General features: G+C 41.6%; 1 protein-coding gene across 6 annotated transcripts in view; it reads left to right on the forward strand.

Annotated features, from left to right (window-relative positions):
• Nucleotides 1-21,650, forward strand: part of Atp8a2 (ATPase phospholipid transporting 8A2) — a 641,036-nt gene that overhangs the window by 576,673 nt on the left and 42,713 nt on the right. For 5 of the 6 annotated variants that reach the window (XM_087199399.1, XM_087199396.1, XM_087199392.1 and 2 more), the window contains 2 exons: nucleotides 8,238-8,326; nucleotides 15,263-15,367. In XM_087199399.1, the coding sequence (XP_087055525.1) occupies nucleotides 8,238-8,326; nucleotides 15,263-15,367 (194 nt within the window). Of the gene's footprint in view, nucleotides 1-8,237; nucleotides 8,327-15,262; nucleotides 15,368-21,650 lie in introns of those variants that run through there. The other variant, XR_015446599.1, reaches the window with a different exon arrangement.

The following is a 21,650-nucleotide window of genomic DNA, read 5'->3' on the forward strand; positions in this document are numbered from 1 at the left end:
CCCCTACTAGAAGAGAGTCACAGCGGGTGTAAGAACAGAAGAGAGAGAGACTACATATATGTAGTCAGTGAGCATTGCTGTTTTTATGTTGTTCTTGAAACTAGAAGAGAGCAGATTACTTACATTAAACTACCCACTACCAGTTTTAAACCTTCCCTGTTTTCACCTTGGAAAAAAGGGCCACATGTCCTCAGAGCAGCAATATTCTGTTTCCCTGCCTTAATTTTCCCATCCCACTTAACACTGCAGTATTAAGAATTGGTACAGTATTAAGAATTGCTGTGTGGCCGGGGATTTAGCTCAGTGGTTCTGCCGCCTGCCTCGCAAGCGCAAGGTCCTGAGTTCGATCCCTGGTACCAAAAAAAAAAAAGAGAGAGAGAGAGAATTGCTGTCTTTACAACCACAAAAACTCAACCCTTGATAAATGTAGCCACAGTTCTGTTTCTCGTATTCAAGCAACTGTGGATTGAAAATTTTGGAGAAAAAATAGTACATCCCTACTGAACATGTATAAACTCTTTTCTTGTCATTATTGCCTAAAGGATGTAGTGTGACAACTATCTCCATAGCATTGACATTATTTTAGATATTATCAGTTACCTAGAGATGATTTAAAGTCTACAGAAGGATGTATATGGGTTCTAAGCAAATACGATACCGTTTTATATAAGCATCATTGGATTTTGCTATCTTGGGGATCCTGGAACCAATCCCCATGAATACCAAAGGGGGATTGTCACAGTTTAAAGAAGTCACTGGAAATCAAACAAATACACATAGATGTTTGGTTAGACTAAATATTTCTTCTCTAAAATTAAGTCTAAAGAGAAAATGAAAAATTTAAAATGACCACTACTTGTAAAAGAAAAACAGATTAAGAATCGGAGGAGGGCCAGGGATTTAGCTCAGTGATTCTGCCACCTGCCTTGCAACCACAAGGTCCCGAGTTAAAAAAAAAAAAAAGAATTTGAGGGATTTGGGGTCTCACCTTTCTCTGTTGATTATAGTTCACACCACTCTGGGTCTTGGCACCCCGTTTGGGTAATGTCTTCTCCCCTGTCTGAGGAAGTTAAAATGTTATTGCCAGTTAAAAACAAAGGCACACCCCATAGTACATGACCTGGATAGGGAAGGGTCCTTATTTGCTTTAGCTTTTTCCTCCCAGAGCTTTTAGCAGCCTGGGCTCCCCTGCAACTCAGTGGAGAACATGCCCCCTCTTTCTGAGACTCTTAGTAGTCCCTAGGATGGTGTTGATGTTTGTCATTGTATTACCACCTCATGTATGATAATATCACCCACTCAACTTCTAGACTGGCTTAAGTAGAATGTTAAAATGCCAGTACTGAGGACTGGCTAGGACATGGAGCAACTGGAATGGTCACATATTGCTTTGTTCAAACAGCCACTTTGGAAAATTCTCTGGTTGTTTCCTGAAAAGTATATCATACACTTCCCATGTGACACAGCAGTCCCACTTCCAGGTGTTTACTTAAAAAAAAAATGGAAACATATGTTCACAAAGGAAGACTTGTACAAACATGTGCATAACAGCCTAATTCTCAGTGATCGGCCCAAACTGGAAACAACCCAAACATCCATCAACAAGAGAGCAAATAAACAAATTGTGGAATATTCACACAATGGAATACCAAAAAATAGAAAGAATGAGTTACTGATCCATGCAACAACATAGATCAATCTCAGAGGCATTATGTTGCCTGAAAGAAGCTAGGCACAAAAAAACTCATAGATTGTCATTCCACTTAGATGGAGGTCTAGAATAGACTGCTCTTAGTTGTTGTGGCAGAAATAAGCACAGCAATTCCTTCCTGAATGTGGACGTGGACTGGAGAGGGTACAGAAGGACCCTCTGTGGGAAGTAGTTACCCAGAGGTAGACAGTTGTCAAACCCTATGGACCCTTGTGCATTTTGGTGCATATATATTGTCATCCCTAGAAAGCATTGCCTCATCCTCTGGGAGGGTGAGTGTGATTGTCCAGAGCATAGGGGATGCTTTTAGGAAACTCCCATCATGTTGTGTTAATGAACCACCACTAATGTTTGGGATTTCACAATAGCAAGGTCTGTTGATAAAGCCCCCTTATGATTTGGCGACAAAAACATGAATGAAGCCCACTGTCAAAAAGAGTGTATTTGTTACGTCTTTTGCTTTACACCCCTAGGTATATAGGAATGGCATCTTTAGACGGACTACTTGATCTCACTCACCATCCGTCACAGTTGATGGGGGGGGGGGGCGCGGATTTTTGTGCCAGAAGCAATGGAGAGTGGTTTTTGAGTTGTCTTGGGTGTGAGGATGCTTGATTACTTAACAAATGCTTTCACATTCACTCAGGGCTTCTGAAATGAGTGCTGCTGCATAGGATCCTCTTCAGAGGAGGTTGCAAAGTATTAAACAGAGAAGTCTCCCCATTTGTAGTAGGTCTAAGCTTGGCACCGGGCTAAATAGGGACTTTGTGTGGGCAACAGTGGATGTGAATGATTATGGGAAATGAAGAATTGGATTTCAGTCTGGAATTGGCTTCCTCCCTTCTGTGGAAAATTAGTGGGGTCTCACTGAGTGCTTTACCTAACTGTAGTTTTTTCTTTTCTGCTGCACTGCAGAATGAAGGCTCATCTGTTCTTCCAAGATTGCTCAGGGTTTGCATTCCCAGCAAACGCCAGATGTGTGCACCACACCTCCCTCAGCCCAGACTTTGGAGGATGCACAACTTGCAGCGGTCTGAATGTCACACAGCCACCCTGAGCAGATAGATTTGGAACTTACTTTGCCACCCTTCCTAAAGCAGCTCACAGGAAAAAAAGAAGTTGTATTTAAACTTGGACATACACATCATAGAAAACAAGGGTTTTGGAAAGCTTTACCTCAAAAGAAAGCTATGGCTCCACTGGCCTTTAAATGGAAAAGAATTTTAGGATGAAAGATAATAAGTAGGGAGGCAAGAAAGGAGCTATGGATTGCAACCATGAGTGTTCCTACCAACTTAATTATCGATTGTCATTAAGGGATTTATTTTATTTTGGTTCTGTATTATTATTGCTTTGTGAGAATGGACTGGAATTTTTTCTCTACTTTTTTTTGTTTGGTTTCTTTTTTTGTTTTAACTTAAAATTTCAAGTTGGTGCCTGGTGTTTTGGGTGTTAAGTGGAAGTTAAACTTCTGACACTCTACACCTAGATGCCTTCTCTTCCCTCTCTTCTGGAGATACAGATGAGGGGAAGGAAGTTCATTCTTCCTTAAACTTAGGGAAGGGAACAGGTTTCAAGGGAAGACTGAACCTCAACTTGAATCTGTATATCTCCGCACTCTGGCCAAAGATGCTTGGGGGAAGTGCAGATGGTATTTTCTGTCCTTAGTTTGGGCCCTGTGAAGGGTTGAAGGCAGTGCTTTATAGGACATCTTGGCCCATCATGATACATGAAGAAATCTTAGTCTCTTTCTTGCAAGTAAACTGTTGCCTTCTTGCCTCTATCACATCTTGTCAAATTCACTCCACATTGAGAAACTTTACCTAGCTCCAGCTACTCCAAGCTCCTTTTGAAGCATTTTCTTGTTTGTGGCCATGTTCATAGTCAAGGCTGGTCTTGGGGTACTATGGATAGATATGTGTGTGACTCTTTGACCTCCAGGTTCCTGTGTGTCCTTAACTAATAAGTTAAGCTTATTGTCCAGCTGAAGGCAGTGTTGCCCAGCTCATTGGTCTTGTCATCAGACAAGCCTCCAGTTCTGTGTCCGGCTCTCACCAGCCTGTGTTGTGATTTATCAAGTAATTCTACCCACCCACCTCCACTTTCTTCTAGTTTACCTTTTGGGTTCCCAAATGTTTGACATAGTTACTAATCAGGTAGTAGCTCCTAGTTAGGTCATCTTACTTAAAAGTGCCTTCTTCTCACTGGGCCTTTTAGCACATCATAAGATGTCTTAAAACCTCACTTATTAGGATGTGGAAAGGGGTATAATTAAGTGCCATTTGTCACCAAGTCCAGCTCAATAATTTTTTTGGCGGGGGGGGGGGGGACAGTACCAGGGATTGAACTTGGGACCTTGCACTTACGAGCTCAATAAATATTTTAAAGCTGTGGCCTTAGAAGGGATTCAGGACCCCAAATCTCAATCTGTGAAAATCAGATCAGAAAGCTTTAGGAGACACACCTATAAAAAGTTATATGCTATTCATAGGTCCTAGTTTTAAAACTAAACAACCGAACAATACTTCCAAATGTCAATCCAATTTTAGTTCATTTGGAAGGGGGCTTTGTTCTTACCGAGTTTCAGAATCTGTTGTAAATAAAGCATCATTTTTGTGAAATGACTATATTCTTTGACAAATATGCCTATTAGAGATCCTGCATTTATTCTCAAAACTCAAGCTTGAACAGGTCCCCTTTCCACAGCCCAAGGATCAGCCTGGGCATCTGTGGCAAGAACAGAATCCCAGATTCTGCTAGACTCTGCAGATTCTTCCACCAAGCAGGCTAATCCAAGCCTGTTCTTACAGTATTCCTGGTTTTAGAGGGGAAGTTGAGTTTTTTCTACCATTTAAACAAAACATGTTTTCCCCAAGAGAAATAGGAAGTAGAGATGGACAAAGAAGTATGAGACTACAAATCACTAATTGTGCTTCCAAGACACTAATTTGAGATCTGTTCCATGTGTTTTTTGGAATATCTATATTTGAGGGTTGATTAATAATACTCTCAAGTCCATCAAGACTGGAGCTACCTCCCTGTTTTTGAAGTCCTGTGATGCTTTTTAAAGATGAAGGCATACCAAACCAAGATTATACATATATGATGATAATATCTACTCATGCATATTGGCATATGTGTAATGACTACCACTTAACACAAAGAGAGTAACCTGTGGGTATAGTGGGTGAGCAAAATTTCTCCCTGCCCCTTTGGAAGGTTGTAGTATTTCTTGAAATGAACTGGAGTAGACATATCAATGGGAGAAAAAGCATATAAATTTATTAATATGCAGGAGGCTTCAGAGGAAGTCAAGTACCCAGTGAGATCTAGAGGCTTAGAAGCTTATATACTCTGTATTAGTCAGTTTTTCCATCACTGGGACAAAATAGCCAACAGCCACACCTTAAAGAAAGAGAGGTTTAATTTGGCTCATGGTTTTACTGCTTCGGTCCATGGTTGGCTGGCTCAAGACAGAAACAGAATGGTGGAAGGGTACTCTGGAAGAAAGCTGCTCACCTCATGGCAGTCAGGAAGCAGAGAAAGAAGGGAGAAGGCAGGGACAAGAATATATCATTTCTGATCACACCCTCAGTGGCTTGCCTCCAACCAGGCTCTACCTCCTACAGCTCATTTAGCCATGAACTTATCAATTGATTAATCCACATATGACTACAGTACCTCCATGATCCAATCATCTCCCAAAAGTCTGACTTCTGAATACGTGAGACTTTTGTGAGACATTCTAGATCTAAACCATAACATTCATTCCCTGACCACCAAAAGGTTCACACTAGCTTATTATACAAAATGAATTTAATCCATCTATAATAATATCCAAGTCTTAACATTTCTAGCATTGCTGAAAAGTCCAAGTTCAAAGTCTCCTCTGAGATTTAAGCTGGAAGCTACAGGGATGGCAGGTTATAGCTTGATAGCATCCAGGAAGCAGAGAAAGAAAGGAGGAGCCAGGAGCAAGACCATATCCTTCAGGTCATCCGCAGTGACCCACCAACTAGGCCTCACCTCCTAACAGCAAATGCAGCTATAAAGTCATCCATAGATTAATCCCCTGATAAGTATAACCCTTCCCATGATCCAAGCACCCTCCAAAAGCCCCATCTCGGAACACATGAGACCCTCAGAGGACTTTCTATTTCTAAACTGTAACATACCTCCCCCCATAGACGAGAGAGAAGAGGCTGCAAGCAATTTTAGAGCAAGAGTAAAAGACTTTTAGGGGAGAGAAGGAGCTGAAAGAGACAAAGTTTCTCTGGGCTTTGAGGATGGCATTTGATCTTCAGTCTCTTCCTCTATGATTTTGTATGTTTATTTGTTCGTTTGTTTTTGCTATACTAAGGATCAAACCCAGAACCTTGTGTTTCCTCTGTGATATGAATTTAATCATCCTTGGTTAATGAAATTTAAGTAAAAAGATTGAGTGCAGCTGTGTTCTTCATCGGTAGATCTGGTCTTTAGGTGGATAGGGAACTAAAAGCCACATCTAGCATCTGCCAATCCCAAGGGATAGGTTTAAAATGGTCAGCATATCAAAGAATCACATTTTAGGGTGACTTTCCCTGGCTCACTTTCTGTAGCCGGAGAGAACATTTCAAATTTAATTTCAATGCCTGGTCCAATTGCACTTGTTTTTGTCAACACCACAATAGATTCCCTAGGAGATGTTGTCTTAGAACCCATATTTTTCATTAGCAATATAATATTACATCTCTATGTCAATATATAATTCTCTTTAATGCTGAACAGAGTGCAGTGTGTATAGGTACTACCATGTTTAATTAGTCTTCTTCTTGGATATTTATTTCTAATTTCTTTGCCAATATAGCACAACCCTGAATACTCTCGATTTGCTTCTTTACTCATTTTCCTCCTTTCCTAGGATGAATTCTGAGATGTATAGCTGATGTGGAAAAATGTACTCACATTTTTAAGGTTTCAAGTTTTTCTTTCTAAAGCTACTAATCTTATTTTTAGGAGAGGAAAGCAGCCTTCCCATGCCAGGGTCAGAGTTGAGCTCTTTTACCCCAAACCTCATTGTCAGTTCTCAATTGTCATAAATGCCAAGAACCACAAGCACAGCTATGTGATGGACCTCGGAGGCAAAGGACTGTGGTTAGGCATGGCCATAGCCAGACAGGCTGGAGTGGGTCATGGCTCAGGACTGTAGGTTCAAGAGGCTGTGAGAGACCCTGCCAGGCAGACAGAGCATCCAGGGCCACAGAATGTATAGAGTCAGGCTGGAGCAAAAGATGGAAATTAAAGAATGAGCTGATGCTTGCTTGCCAGGCTGAGGCCAGGGTGAATCCAGCCTTCCCCCAACATAAAGGGAGTCCCCCTTGGGTCCCTCTGATTCTCAGCCCTTCCAAGTCACTACCAGGGTTCCTGGAGTTTATCATGTCTCCATCCCTCTATTCCTTTCTCCTCTGTAAGGCTTGCCTCACTGTGTACCAGCTGTAGCAAAAGATATCTATTCCAGTAGGGTAAATGGTTTCTGACTCCAGAAAAGCAAACGAGTAAGCATGAAGGGCCCAGTCACCCTTCACTCTGGTCACTTTTCCAGGTGGCCATCCTGCAAAGCCCCAGGTTGCAGTTGTCAGCCAGCTCCATGTTCCCAGATTGTGCTCACTCATAATCAACATGTGAGGAATCTGCACTCCACTTCCTTCTGCTTTTGTCCAAAGTCTCTCACCTAACATTTAATTTAACCCTGCAGCTCTGTCCCTCAAAACCCTCTCTCGCATTACATCCCAGACCATCTGTCACTCAGCTTGTCAGGAGCAAGAAAGTCCCATGAGAACTGTGCTCCTCCTCATTGCTCTTCCTTGTCATTCATCCCTCCACCTTGAACTTTTCCCTTTCTATCCCTCCCAGAATGTTGAAATCCTTTTTATGTTTCAAGCACATCCCACATTCTGTTTTCAAGAGTTCTTCCCAGAAACCCAATAGGATAGCTTCTCGATATATACCGTGTTCTAGTATGTCATGCAGATCACACCACATGGTTTTAACTTGGATGAAGCCAAGGATTCCAACCTATGAATCTTCCTCTTCTGGGTAGGGAGGATCACTAGCCTCATACCAAGCAGCTGAGATTTGAATGCCGGTCCTTGAATAAATGAGCTGTGAAGGAAACTGAGCGGACGAACAAATGAATAAAAGAAACTAGTGAAACCAAGTTTATTCCATAGGGGTTTTTCAGCTCCAGCATTTCTCTCTAGGAGGGATTTAGAATAGCATTCTGATGGGAAGGGGGCTGACGCACTTTATAAAACAGAAACAACATGGGTCACAGTAATAGAATGGAGGTGAGAGCCATTAGAGATCCAGAGTAAAGCCAACCTCTCTGCCCCTCTTAATGATCTCCCTATGTGTACATTTTACCTTTCACTGAATTTAATACTTTCTATTGCTTTTGTGTTGCACAGTGTTTTACACTGATTAAATTATATCACACTGTTTTTGAAAGAAAATGTTTTACTGTATTTATGACTTCTGTTTATTTCAGGCAACTATGGTCCTGAGCTCTGCACACTTCTGGTTGGGGTTATTCCTGGTTCCTACCGCTTGTTTGATCGAAGATGTAGCCTGGAGAGCGTAAGTGGAAAATCAGTTGTAGCCCTAAGTCTTGCTCATCTGTCCTTGCAACTGTATCACATGAGCCCTGTCACAGGGTATTAAAGACATGGGATTTTGAAGAAACAGGTCTCCTGCCACCTGCCAGAGAAAGTTTTGTGTTGTGCTTTTTTAAAAACTTTTTTCCAATATGAAATTCATATAGACAGAAAGTTCTGAGTTCGTGAAGGTGAAAAGGGTGATTATCTTGTATATGACTATAAGGAACAGTTTTTAAATACAAAGTCATTCCTTCAAGCTTAGGAAGTATGATTCAAAATTTATTTTTAACTTTTTTATTTTTTAAAATAACTGTTTTTTTTTAAACTGTGGATGCTAAGTGGTCACAAGTATAACCCAGCTTTAAATTGCATGCTTACAGGAAAATCATGTACATGTAAGTCATCTCAAATGACAACAATGAAAAATTCTTCATTTTTTCCTAAACAATTCTTGGAAGGACTCTTTCCAATACAGTTCTTCCACAGAGTTAATTTACAGGTTCATGAGAAAGTCAAATCACAAAGATGAAATTATAATGTAAGTTAAGAAAATAATTCATACTCAACTTTTTTTTTGGTTCTGAAATATATCATTTATAAAATGTCTGCTTGCAATGTGAAAAAAGAAATAACTAAGTCCCAAGATAATCTAAATTTTAATTTCACCCAGGAGCAAAAGAGATTGCTCCAAATGAAATAATCTTGGTTTTGGTTTGAATGGGCCCAACTACAATTAGTTTCCAACTTCCCTGAACATTGAGAATCCTATCTTGGCTTTACTTTGGGCAAAGCGTAATTATTTTAAGGCCCTAAGGTAGAGAATTGAGACTTTAATCTAAACTTTCCAGGAAGAGACATCAAATTTCATTTTTATCTCCCCATTCCTCCCACACTCCATGAAAATTGTTCCTGGTTGACAGTTAAGGATGTCTTTTGAAAAAGTCCTCATTTCAGCACTGTCTTGACAACCAACCACACTTAATGCAGAGAGAAATGGGGGGAAAATTTTATAGCATAGATTTTGTTTTTGTTTTTCTCTGCAGCTCATTTAATTTTTCAATTGTTAATCAAAAATAATTACAGTTTCTTAAATGCTTCCATTTTATTTGCTGAGACTGTGTTCTGTAAATAGCGGAACCAGAATCTTGGAAAATGAAACATAAATTGTGGCCAAGAAAGAATTTTCTTAATCTGATAACTGCGCTATAAAAAACATGTGAGTTCTGTCACTTGCTCCTTGAGCCAGTAGCACAATATACTTATTCCCTATCTGAATTTGTTGAAGTTTGCAAACATTAGTTAGTTTTAGACAAATACAACATGGCCTTGACCACATCAGATGCCTTTTCAATGTTTAGTGATTAAGAAGTTGTAACATGCTTATAATTTAGTCTCAAACTGTCTTTATTCAGCTATCTTAAATTAATGTCATGAAAACATCTTCTATTGAGGCTACTTTTGCCAAGTGAGACTTGAAAATTATTCTTTCTTCCTAGAGGGTATAGATTATGCAGTCTGTGTCCCCTGGTCTATTTCTGGATGTTTTCCGAGTACAAGTTCCCTGTCAATGAAGCAAATTATCATTCCCTCCAACAAGACTTGATTTGGGTCCTGTTGTAGGGCCCACACTGTAAAATTATCACCATGTACATTTTAACAAGAATAAATCAAATGACACTGCTTCCAGCTCCACCAGATGGAAAGGGTAAAAAGTCGCTTCCTTTCCAAAGCTTGCTAGCTAGGTTGGAGCAGAAAGCACGTCCATGCATAGGAGGTGTGGGAGCAAGGAGCAGAGAAGGTCGGCCTTGTGCATTTCCTGTGAAGCCTGCAGTTGCAGGCTGCTGCTTGCTGCCTGGTGCCACAGCCCCAAACACAGTGCTGAGATCTCTAGCTCTCCACTGAGCCAGAATGGCCTCTGCTGACAACCAGAACCGCTTTCTGAAATGCATTTTTGTCTTGTTTTATTAGAAGGACTAGGAAAGATAGTGCATATTAGCTGTCATCTGGAATATTTGCCCGAAACAGATGCCCAGTCTGCAATAGTTATTTAATATCTAGAGTATAGTCACCCCTCTCCTCAAAAACGAATCTCGTGACTTTATTTGGACCTTGCCCCTCTGATCATGGGGCCCATATTCTATCTAAAATTATGCTTTCAATAAAATTCTTATAGAGTTTATAAGTCTATAAGGAAATCAGCCACAAAGAAGAAATTAAAATGTAGATTAAATAGGAAGGAATTCATATTCAGTTTGCTTTTAGGTTTTAAAATATATCATTTTGGCCTGGGGTTGTAGCTTGGTGGTGGACCATTTACCTACCACTACCTGTGTCCTATACCCAGCACTACTAAAATGAAATATATCATTTCCAGCTGGGTGCAGGGGCCTATGAGACTGTAACCCCAGCTACTCAATAGGCTGCAGGAGGACTATGAGTTAGTTTGAGCACAGCCTGAGCAACATGACAAGATCCCATTCCAAAATATATATAATTATAATATATGTATAAGTATAATAAATATGATTTCCATATGTGGTGTATAACAAAAGAAACAGCTAAATCCAAAAATAATGTAAACTTTAATTTCATCCATAAACATGCGAGAGAGAGAGATTTCTCCAGATAAGATAGGATAGGAAAAGTCTGAAATATTTGTTGGAGCAAGTAGATTTGGAGGCACTTTCTAAAGGGATAAAGCATGTAATAAATTGATCGGCTTTGGTGAGGCCACAGTGATTAACTGTGTTTTCTGAAATGCAGCTTTTAAAAATGTGTTGTTTTTATTTTTTTACTGCACATTGAATAATCAGTTGGTTTCTGTTGTCTGATATTTATTGAGGCATGATCCACTATAATGTACCCTGAAATTATCAGAAGAGGTTTAGATTAATGAATAGGAATTAAGGAGCAGCTGAAGAATAACGTTTTGGGGGCTGGGGATTTAGCTCAGTGGTTCCACCGCCTGCCTCACAAGTGCAAGGTCCAGAGTTTGATACCCAATACCAAAAAAAAGAAACCAGAATACCTTTTTTTCGGATTGGGGGGTAGGTGCTAGAGATTGAACCCAGGACCCAGAGTACTTGCATGTGCTGTAATCACTTGAGTACATGGTCCTGAAGAATTCGTGTAATTAACAGGAGCCTGTGGCAGTGATGTTGCTACAGTACTTTAATCTTGCCTTGTGTCAGTTATAGGGATGTTTTTTGTCTTGAATTTTGGTCCTTATGCTATTTGTTTTCTTTTGTTTCACTTTTTTTTCTTGAGACAGGATCTCCCTCCCTATGTTGTCTAGGCTGGCCTCAAATTCCTGGGCTCAAGCCATCCTCCTGTCTCAGCCTCTTGAGTAGCTGGGACTACAGGTGCATACCGCCACACATGACTTGGTCATTCCTGGCTTTTAAAAGGGTTTTTAAATTCCAGCACAGGCCACGCCTGCCTTGTCAGACTTCTGAGAGTGCCTAACAAAGCAAGTTAGTTGCTCTACCTTGAATTTTCCCCTTTTTCCTAAGTCTCTTACTTCCAATTCAGGACCTGGGCCATTAAGAGTAAGAAAAAAAGCAAAAAAGAATGAGATAATTCAGTCACTTTTTCCATGAAGTTTGTCAAGTTTGTGGATGAAGATCTATAAATTAGACTATCTTAAGTCAGATTTGGAATGCTGTAAAATGCATTAAATGCTGTAAAATGCCCTATACCCTGTTCACCAAAATTTTTATGAGGGCCCAAACTAGCCTATATTTTATTAAAATAATTGATTGATTATATGTGATACCTGGCTAATGTAGTGTTATTAGAAGTATGAAGTATAAATTGCCCAGAACTATTTTAATATCCTTTAGCTTACACTCTTCCAAAATGTTTACCTGTGACAGATGCTTAGGTGAGCTGCCACATACAAATTTTCATCTAGGAGAAATTCTTTATGCTTTGTTTTATAGAAATAATAGAAAGCTCAAGGCCATGGAGCCCAGAGTAACCAGGCTCCTCTTATCAAACTGCATCTCTTTTCTGTTACCAGGCATCACACAGTACATTCGCCAATTCCAGAATGACTTCATTTCCTTGTTATAATCCCAGATAGGCAACTAAATGGCAATAAAAGGTAATAAGCAACTTCCACGTACAAATGAGCCTTGGTTACTTTTTTAACATTCTAACTAAACTAATTTCTCTTGAAGCCTATTATTTCCATTTTTATCCACAATTAGAATGTAACATTTCTTTTTGGCTTGCAAGCAAAAGGAGCCCAGAAAAAAAATTTAGAAACAAAAAGATAAAAAGGTCAAGATCCTAAATGAAGATATTTCTTTTAGGAGTCCCTAAGAGCCTGGAGACAGCATTCACTGCATCAGAAAGCTCACAGTCGACGCCTCTGTCCGTAGCCAAACACCCCAGCTCGGTCCCTTCTCTGGTGACCTGGTGTCCTGAGTGGGGTGAGATGAAACAAGCTGACCCACTACAGCTGAGCCAATTCTAGATAATCAGACTTACTCTGTCAAAGGTGTGACCCACACCTCAGCTCACGGCCAGACTACGTTACAGGCCAGGGCCTGATGCTTAAAAGGCTGAGTTGATAATAAGCTATAAATACAAAGCTGTAGTCCATTCACATGCAGCAGACTTTCAGGGACATTTTAGACCCCTTTTTCTAATTTAGGCCTTATTAGGTAGAGGTGCTTGAGAAAATGGTTTCCATTGCTAGCATCCCTTCTACTTAAGTGCTGCACACAGAAAGAACAGCCGAATCACCAGCGTAGCAATCCAGTGTTCTCAGATAGTGCCAGCGTTCAGGCTAGCTCACAGGAGCTAACCTAGTAGAGAGTCTACCGACTTACCTGATAAGTCTGATTCTGGATTCAGTTTCACCCACTGAAATGCCCAGGAGCATAGAAGTCCTCAGGTCACTGCCCTCTTAGGCCACCTAGTAAATGGGTAAAAACTGGCAGCACCAGTGCCCTGGGTGTCATGTTCTTTTTTACTTCTCCTAGGTTATAGATTTTCAGTCCCCTGAGCCCAGACCTTCCAGTGACTCCTTCATAGCAACTCCCTTGCGTCCTGGTCTGCACTTCGAAGTGGGAGCAGATCTAGAAGTAACCACCTGTGCAAGAGGTGATGGGATAGGGCAGTCCCGGAAGAGTGAGAGAGCTTGTCTCAGTCACTTCTGAAATTGCTGTGACAAAACTCCTGGCACCCACATCTTAAAGGGGGAGAGGTTTATTTTAGCTCACTGCTTTAGTCCATGGTCGACGGGGTGCAAGGCAGAAACAGCACGGCAGAGGGGCCTGGCAGAGGAAAAGGCACTCACACCACGGCAGCCAGGAAGCAGAGAGACAGGGAGGAGCGGGTGCAAGGGAGGAGCAGGTCAGAATACCCCTTCAGGTCACACCCCTAATGACCCGCCCACTTCAGACCAAACATGAGAATCCTGGGGACAGTTGAGATCTAAACCGTTATAATATCCATCCTTCGAAACCAGCCCCACATTCTCCTGGTACCTGTGTATGTGGGGTGCATCTGAGTGGGTGGGGCATGCCATCAGTTAATTTATTACCAATAGAGCCCCATAAGCCCTTGAGATAAAAAGTAAAGCTTACACAGAATATCCAGTAATAATGAATACACTGAACAGTATACATGGCAACATCCTTTTTCACTATCTCTAGCAAAACATTGGCCTTTCTCGTTTATTGTTTAAATTAAAATTCCACAGTCTCTGCTTTGAACTGCGGTATTTTATCAATCCTGAGTTTCAGGACACCATTTGAAGTAATGAAGGCATTAGGTGTTAAAACCTGTACGGCTTTCTCTTGTTTACTTTATGGGAAAGGATGACAGGCACATATACAGTGCCTTCCTGCTGATAACCCATTCCAGATTAACATGGAGTGTTGGATGACTCGGCCTTATCTTAACAAGCTTTCTGTCTTTGAAGCTGGAGGACTGGAGAAGAACACAACTCTGTGGAAAACACCTTCACCCTTGGAGTGTCCCATGGAGACGCTTTTCTCTTCTATGCAGATGTGCTCAGCAGTTGCTGTGTCTTTGAGTCCTGGTATCTACTGGGCTCCTCACATGTATTTTTAATGAAATGAAACTGATGCAAAGCTTTTCATAATAAAGAAAATGGCCAGTCTTGCTAATATATGAGCCTCCTCATTTTATAGTGTTTCTTTTCCCTTATCTAACTTATACCTTGTTAAATGCCTTTTCTTCACCTACATTCTTCACCTATTCTCCATCCAGTAGTTCAGTGTTGGCTTTGTTTAGTCTCAATTGTTTTTTAACTGTTTAACACAGACACAAGATTTATTTAATGAGGAAATAGAAGACAGCACTCTGAGTGCATCCTCTGGGGCAATGACTCTTTTTACACTAAAGAGGAAGGGAGGAATCTGCTAGCCTCTAGGTTTTCTGTCTGCATTTGGGCAAGGACTACAATATGTTCACAGAGGCAGGATTTCAGACATCTCTTGGGCCTTTGGGCTCTGCAGTACAAAGCTTTAGGACCTGACTCCTGGATCTGCACGGACCCCTCATGGTCTTTTTTTTTTCTGGTACCAGGGATTGAACTCAGGACCTCGTGCAGCGCCACTGGCCACGGAGCTATATCCTGGTCCCCTACTTGGTCTTTAGTTGACATGGTGGGCATCTCAGCTGGGTCTGCAGACCGTCATCCCTCTGGGGGATGACTTCTGACATGCATGGTCTGGGCCTCATCTGCAGCACTCTGGATGCTTGTGGGCTGTGCGGCAAGGCTCGTGTTAGTCACAGACACTGGGAGTGCTTCATGATGGCCCATGCCTCAGCCTTGCCAGAGGACCTCTGGGTGTGAAGAGGCAGGATGACCAGACTTGACAGCTGCCTCAGGTTTGTGTGTCATGTTTCTTTCATTTTTCTTCTTTTCCTGATACAGGGCCAAGCACACCTACAAAAAGACATTGCTGGAGGAGGTGCAGGAGCTGGAAACCAAGTCCAGAGTGATGGGAAAAGCGATGCTGAGGGACAGCAATGGAAAGAGGTGGGCTGTTGCATGCAAGGAAAGGACCCAAACTCTCCCAACTTTCTCCCTACTTTTCCTTCCCTTCCTTCTGCTCATCCTGGTTTTCAGTGGAAGCACAGTATGCTCAGTTTTAATCATTTGGGGTATTCTCTAAGAATGTCATCATGGCAAGGTTTAAACTGCACTTTCTCCACAGCCACGTGAAATCTGACTTCCTGGCTCACTGGGCCTGTCCTGAGGTCAGACTGCAACTGTGCTTCAGTGTGCAAGTGGCAGGGCAGTACTGTCATTTTCAGGTAGGAGAGTCCAGATTTAGCAGTATTACCAGAAAGGATCTAAAAGCCATGTCTCTAGATTGCAGACCCAGTCACTGTACCCAAGGATAAATGTCTCCTGTGAACATGTGTGCTGAAACACGCGTGTTTTAGTTATTCATGTAAATCTCTTACCATCCACTTCAGTGTACCTGGGATAGGAATTAATGAATCATTACTTTCGACTGGAGCTGTGAAAGACTGTGGGAACTTCTGCCACAAAAGCTGCTAGTTGCTGACCCTTATCTCTCATAGAGCATTTGCCTGGTCTTCCCTATACTTAACAGTTGGGTGTGTGAATAATGTCTGTTTTATCACATATATTAAAAATGTTCGTAGAGTGCATTTGTGCAAAATCTATGTGCTACCAAAGATTTCTCTGCGCCTGAGAACACTTACAATAACAGAAAATCATTGCTGTATTAGGGAAGGGATATGGGATGTCTAGACACCTCTAAGTGCTTAGAAGAAATCCATAGCTAACTATGCATGAAACAAACATCTGCAAGTGGAATACTTCTAGAAACTCCTCCTATGTGTTGCTTGATATTGTATTTACTTGGGGCATCTTTTAAAGCAGTGATGATAAAGCAGTTTTTTTGGTTTTGTGGGGGTTTTATTGTTTTCTTTTGTTTTCAAGACAGGGTCTCACTATGCAGTTCAGGCTGTCCTTGTACTCTTTAAGTAGCACAGGCTGGCCTCGAGCTCATGGCGTGCCTCAGCCTGCCAAGTGCTGAGATTACAGGCAAGTGCCAGCATGCCCAGCCCAAGCAGATTTTTATTTTTTTTATTTTTTAATTTTTTTTTCATTTAAAAAAAATTTTTTTGGTACCGGGGATCGAACTCGGGTTCTTCTGCTTGTGAGGCAGGTGGCAGAATCACTGAGCTAAATCCCCAGCCCCAGATATTTATTTTTAAAAGAAGAATGATTCAAACATTTGAAGAAGTTTTAGGAGTATCATTTCAAATAACTGTTGAAATTTTAGGAAGGGAATCTTGATCGAGAATCTATGTAATTGAAGTTTTGGTGTTTGGTTTAATTTATGATTTACATTTTAATGAGCACATTAAGCATTCATTGTATGGCAGCCATGCTAGTTGTATATAAAATTATCTATTAAAGTGATATAAAAAATTATCAATCAACAAGACAAAAAAATGTTGTGTTCATTAAGCTTAAAATCATGGCTCTGTGAGGCTTGGATATTCAGGTCAGAGTAATTGCTATACTAGGCAGTGCCCCCTGAAGCATGCTCAGGACTCTTATCTGTCAGAGGGTTTAGGCACAAGGCTTAGCACCTATTAGCTTTTCAAAGACCTGCAACATTTTCAAGTCCTGACAAAAGGCATATTTATAGGCTCCAAATTAGACAGTAGGGAACCCCAGCAAGTTGAGATTAATAAATATTTAAAACTCTGAAAAATGTATATCCATCTTAATACCTATTAATAAGCACAGTAGGTTTTATCATATTCAGAAGCAACCTACAGACTTTCTTATAACTCGCAAATTCTCAAGTATACACAAGATTGCTAAATAAGCATAAATAATTTCTAAATAAAGTGAGAATTTTTTTTCTTCCTTTTATTTTTTTTCAATGCTGAGGATCAAACCCAGGGCCCTTGCAAATACTTGGCAAGTGCTCTACCCAGGAGCCATAGCACCAGCCCTCAAATGAGAATTTCAAAGCAAAACTCTAAACTCCAAATATTTCACAGAAAAGCATTATTTATAAAGTGATGTGAGAATGCTCTTTCACATGTTTTCTGTGACATGGGGCACCATCCCCTTCTGGCCTCGGAGGTTCTTAAACAGGCCTGGCGCTGGGGTCAGTCACATGGTCATTCAGAAGAGGCAGCAACCCAGGAGACACATGGCTGGAACAATCAAGAAAGGCTTTGTGTTGGAGACAGGATGGACACCAGGGCTATGAGGGTCCACGGGACTTGAGCAGGCAGTGGGGATGCGGTTGCAGCGGCAGCATAGGGGAGACGGTGTAGGAGCAAGGCTACTCCGTTGGGAGGGCCACAGGCTTGTCACAGAGATCTGGAGCCTGGCTTTGCATACTGACTGACTCACTTAGCCCTGTGACCTTGGCCAAGACATTCATATAATGAGACTGTCTCTTCCTCTGTCATAAAAGAAGGCTAATACTTTTTGAGGTTGGGGATAGGGCTTATGAAATAATACATACAACACAGCATGCTATGCTGCCTCAGCGACTGCAGGAATGCAACATGTTAGTCATGAGTTATTCAGTTTAGCCAGGGTCATGGTGTTGAAAGGAGTCATGCACTGTCAGCCCTGAAACCTCTATCTCTGCCTGTTGATAAAAAGAACATTTGTGTGTGTGTGTGTGTGTGTGTGTGTGTGTGTTTACTAGAGATCCACACAGGCCTCATACCAGTGGCCAAACGCATAACAGTAGGTGCTGTTTCAAAAATCAGCTTTTATATTCAGTCTTTAGTATTCAAATGGAAATCAGAAGACAGGGTTTAAATATCATTTTTACCTGTTTCATGTAAAGATCTGTTTGCTTGACCCTTTTCAGTAGGTGTGACTGAGTGTGTGTATGTGCATATTCGTGTGTGCACACCCCGCTTAGTTACGCTGTTTCTCTTGTCTCCTGGCCCCAGCTGCTTCCTGCCTGCTGCAAGGGACAGGGAGCCAGAAAGAGTGGGGCTCAACTCTGCAGCCCATCCAGCTCCCCACCCTTTGTTTTCCCTCCTAATTGCTCCACATTTTCTGGGTGGTCCCTCTGGGAACTAGATAATGGAGGCATGCTGCTCTCTTTCAGAGACAGTTTTGTCCTGCTTGGCCTCTTGAGAGCTGCCTCGCAATTGTTCTTTTATCACTTTTGTTTGCTTCTTTCACACCTGCTTGGATTTCTATGCACCTCAGCTGGTGGGGGCGGGGGGGGGGGAGAAACTTCAGCTGGGTTCTTGCTTTTGAAGATTTTATGGATTCCTTCTTTGAGATCCTGGGTTGTTTTTTGGGTTTTTTTGTCCCCTATCACATTGTCTTATCCATTCTTTCTTTCCCACCCCCATCTGATTCTTCAGTTTACCCCTGTAGCTCTCTTACCTCTTAGCTTTACACATAGTGGCAGCTGTGTAGGTGTTGGTTCACTGACTAGCTGGATATGCCAAACTCCAGCGAAGTGGCAAGGAAGAAAGGAAGGTGCCTGGGTGCCTGATGTGCCAGCTCATCCTGAACAGGACCACAGGGAGATTCTGAGAGAGATGGGGTCACTTGATCTCCAGGGAGAGGGTGATAATGTTATTGCTTAAGAACAGAGTTAACAGGGGCCAGGATTTAGCTCAATGGTGCCCCTGCCTGCCTCAAAAGTACAGAGTCCTGAGTTCGATCCCCAGTACAAAAAAAAAAAGAGAATAGAGCTAACAGAGTCCTGAGTGGAATGGCACTTGTTACACCAGAGGCAGATGTGACATTAGCACCATGATCCCTGTGTAAAAATGTGAAGGAAGGCTTCGAGCTGGGCCTTCATTCCTGCCCCCACCCAGCCTCCATCTGAGGCCACAGCATCCTAACCATGGAGACTCACTCAGCTCAGCTTTGACACCTTTCCTAGGGCCCAAGTCATAGCATGTGTGTCCAAGTCACTAGCAATTATTCAGAGCATTTTCTCTTAGAAACATTCTCATAGGAAACAGAACAAAAGTCTTTAGGCATTAATCTTAGAAAAGCCACTTATGCCAAATTTACAGTTATAATTTTGACATGGTGGCTAGGAATTCTGTTTCCTGCCAGGTGGTATTCATTCAGTAAAATACTTTAACCAGACATTTTAATGAATTTATCTAAGCCCCAAACTTTATTTTAATAACATGTTAAGTTCATGTTCTCATTTACATGCTCCTACACTTTCTTACTAGTACACCTTGTCTTCAAATTAACTTGTGAAAGCTAGGTATAAATAAGCCCTATTCTTATGATTTTGATAAGACAAGCTGACAATGAGAAAAACTGAAGCAGAGAATCAGAGATCCAAAAAGTATGGTGAAGTAAGAAATTAAAAAATGCTTCAGTTAATGAATAAAAAGACATATTTTGACTTTGGCATAACCTTTTAGAAAGAGGCTTTGTTTTTGTTTTGATTTGGTTCCAGGTTGTTGGGGTTTTTTTTGTGGTTTATGCACCTCATAGGCACTGGACACTTAGTAATATTTGGCTTGGTCAGGATACTTTCTAAAACCATCCTCCCTGGAATCCTTCCTGAGTGGAGGTTGAGAAGCCTTACTGCTGTGTGTAGTAGAATAGCCTACTCAGCATATCATTATTTTGAGTGTAGCTAAGAAATGAAGAGTTAAATGGAAGAATTCCTCTTTTCAACATTTTGATAATATTCTTCTATGTTGATTCCTAAAGTGTAACGCATGAAATTTTTTCTTCTAGTAGAAGAAAATCTATCCCTGACCACTTACCCATCTAGATGCACTACAAACAGATGTCCAAAATGTCATGTAAGAGAACAAACTTTCTTATCCTTTTTCTCCTTCCTTGGCATGAGGCAAGGGGTGCTGCATGTTTTAGGTGTTGTAGCAAGCAAGAAAAAGGTGACTGTATTTCGTAGGAATATCTAGTTGTTCAGCTCTGCTTAATCTGAATGAACGAGACCCTTGCTTTGTTCCAGATTATCTTTCCCTCCATTCATCATCGTTGATGGGTGCAGAGGAGGGTGGGCCCAAACTCATTTTTTCCAGTTTCAAGGTCAAAGAGTGCTGATTGCTGCCCTACATTTGCCAGGAAGGGATGGATTTTCCTTCTGTCCGTCAAGGGCTTCTCCCATGTATGGCTCACGCAGTGCCTTAGGTAAAGGGAGCAGTGTGGCTGCCATGAGCCTCCACTATCTCTCTTTGGTTCTGTGTGCTCTGTGGATGCCCAAGTGCGGCTCCATAATGGGGCTCAGGCCTGGAACATGGGGTAACCTAGACAGACAGCTGCTGGGGACCTCTGGAGGGAAACCTGACCCCCTCCCCTGCCTGAGCAAAGAAGCCTTGTGCTCTCCCAGCTTCCATTTAGTCCAAGCTGCCTCGAAGTCAGCAGGGACCTGGTCCAAGCCTGGGCTATGATCTGGGAATCCTAATGGAGTGTTATCTACTGAACAAGACAGTCAGCACCTGAAACACATCAGCAAGATTTCAAACAGACCAAAGATTATTCCTCCACTCCAGACACCACTCTCCAGGTGCTGTTTTTAAAACCAATTATATGTATGTGTGTGAGTGTGTGTCTGTGTGTGTGTGTGTGTGTATGTTTAAAGCAAAAGAACAAAACCTCTCCAATACACTCAGAATGAGTACTCAACTCAACAATATCCATTATGCTATGATCTTGAAACAGAAATCCTTTGATCTTTAAAATGTTTAAGGACTGGGGGCCAGGGATTTAGCTCAGTGGTTCCACCACCTGCCTGGCAAGCGCAAGGTCCCAGGTTCAATCCCCAGTACAAAAAATAATGTTTAAGGACTAGGGCTGTAGCCCAGTGGTGGAGTGTTTGCCTAAAATGCAAGGTCCTAGATTCCATTTTCAGCACCACACACACACACAAAAAAATGTTTAGAAGCTGTTTGAGGGCCACAGATCTAGCTCAGTGGTGCTACTCCTGCCTTGCAACCATAAGGTCCTGAGTTTGATCCCTGGTACCAGAAAAAAATAAAAAGCTGTTTGGCTTTGTCACCGCTTGAAGTCAAAGCTGGCACAGCAGTGGAAGAGCAAGCTTCCCCTCTGGGCACATTGGGTCACTGCACAGCTTCCATCTGATACTCACTTGGAATTTATATGAGAAAAGGAAAAAAATGGAAACAAAGTCTATGTAAATAAGGAGGGGTGGAGGGGGTGAAGGGAGGGCAAGGGAAGGGGGAAAAATAAGAACCAAGAGAGATTATGTAAAGGTGTAAATTCCCAATGATGAATGTCATTATGTTGTACACCTAAAATATGCCGATAAAATTAATTTTAAAAG

The sequence above is a fragment of the Heterocephalus glaber genome, unplaced genomic scaffold (genome assembly GCF_053883595.1).
Source record: "Heterocephalus glaber isolate CG9 unplaced genomic scaffold, H.glaber_assembly_v1.0 deba00001719, whole genome shotgun sequence".
In the NCBI taxonomy this organism is placed as follows: domain Eukaryota; kingdom Metazoa; phylum Chordata; class Mammalia; order Rodentia; family Bathyergidae; genus Heterocephalus; species Heterocephalus glaber.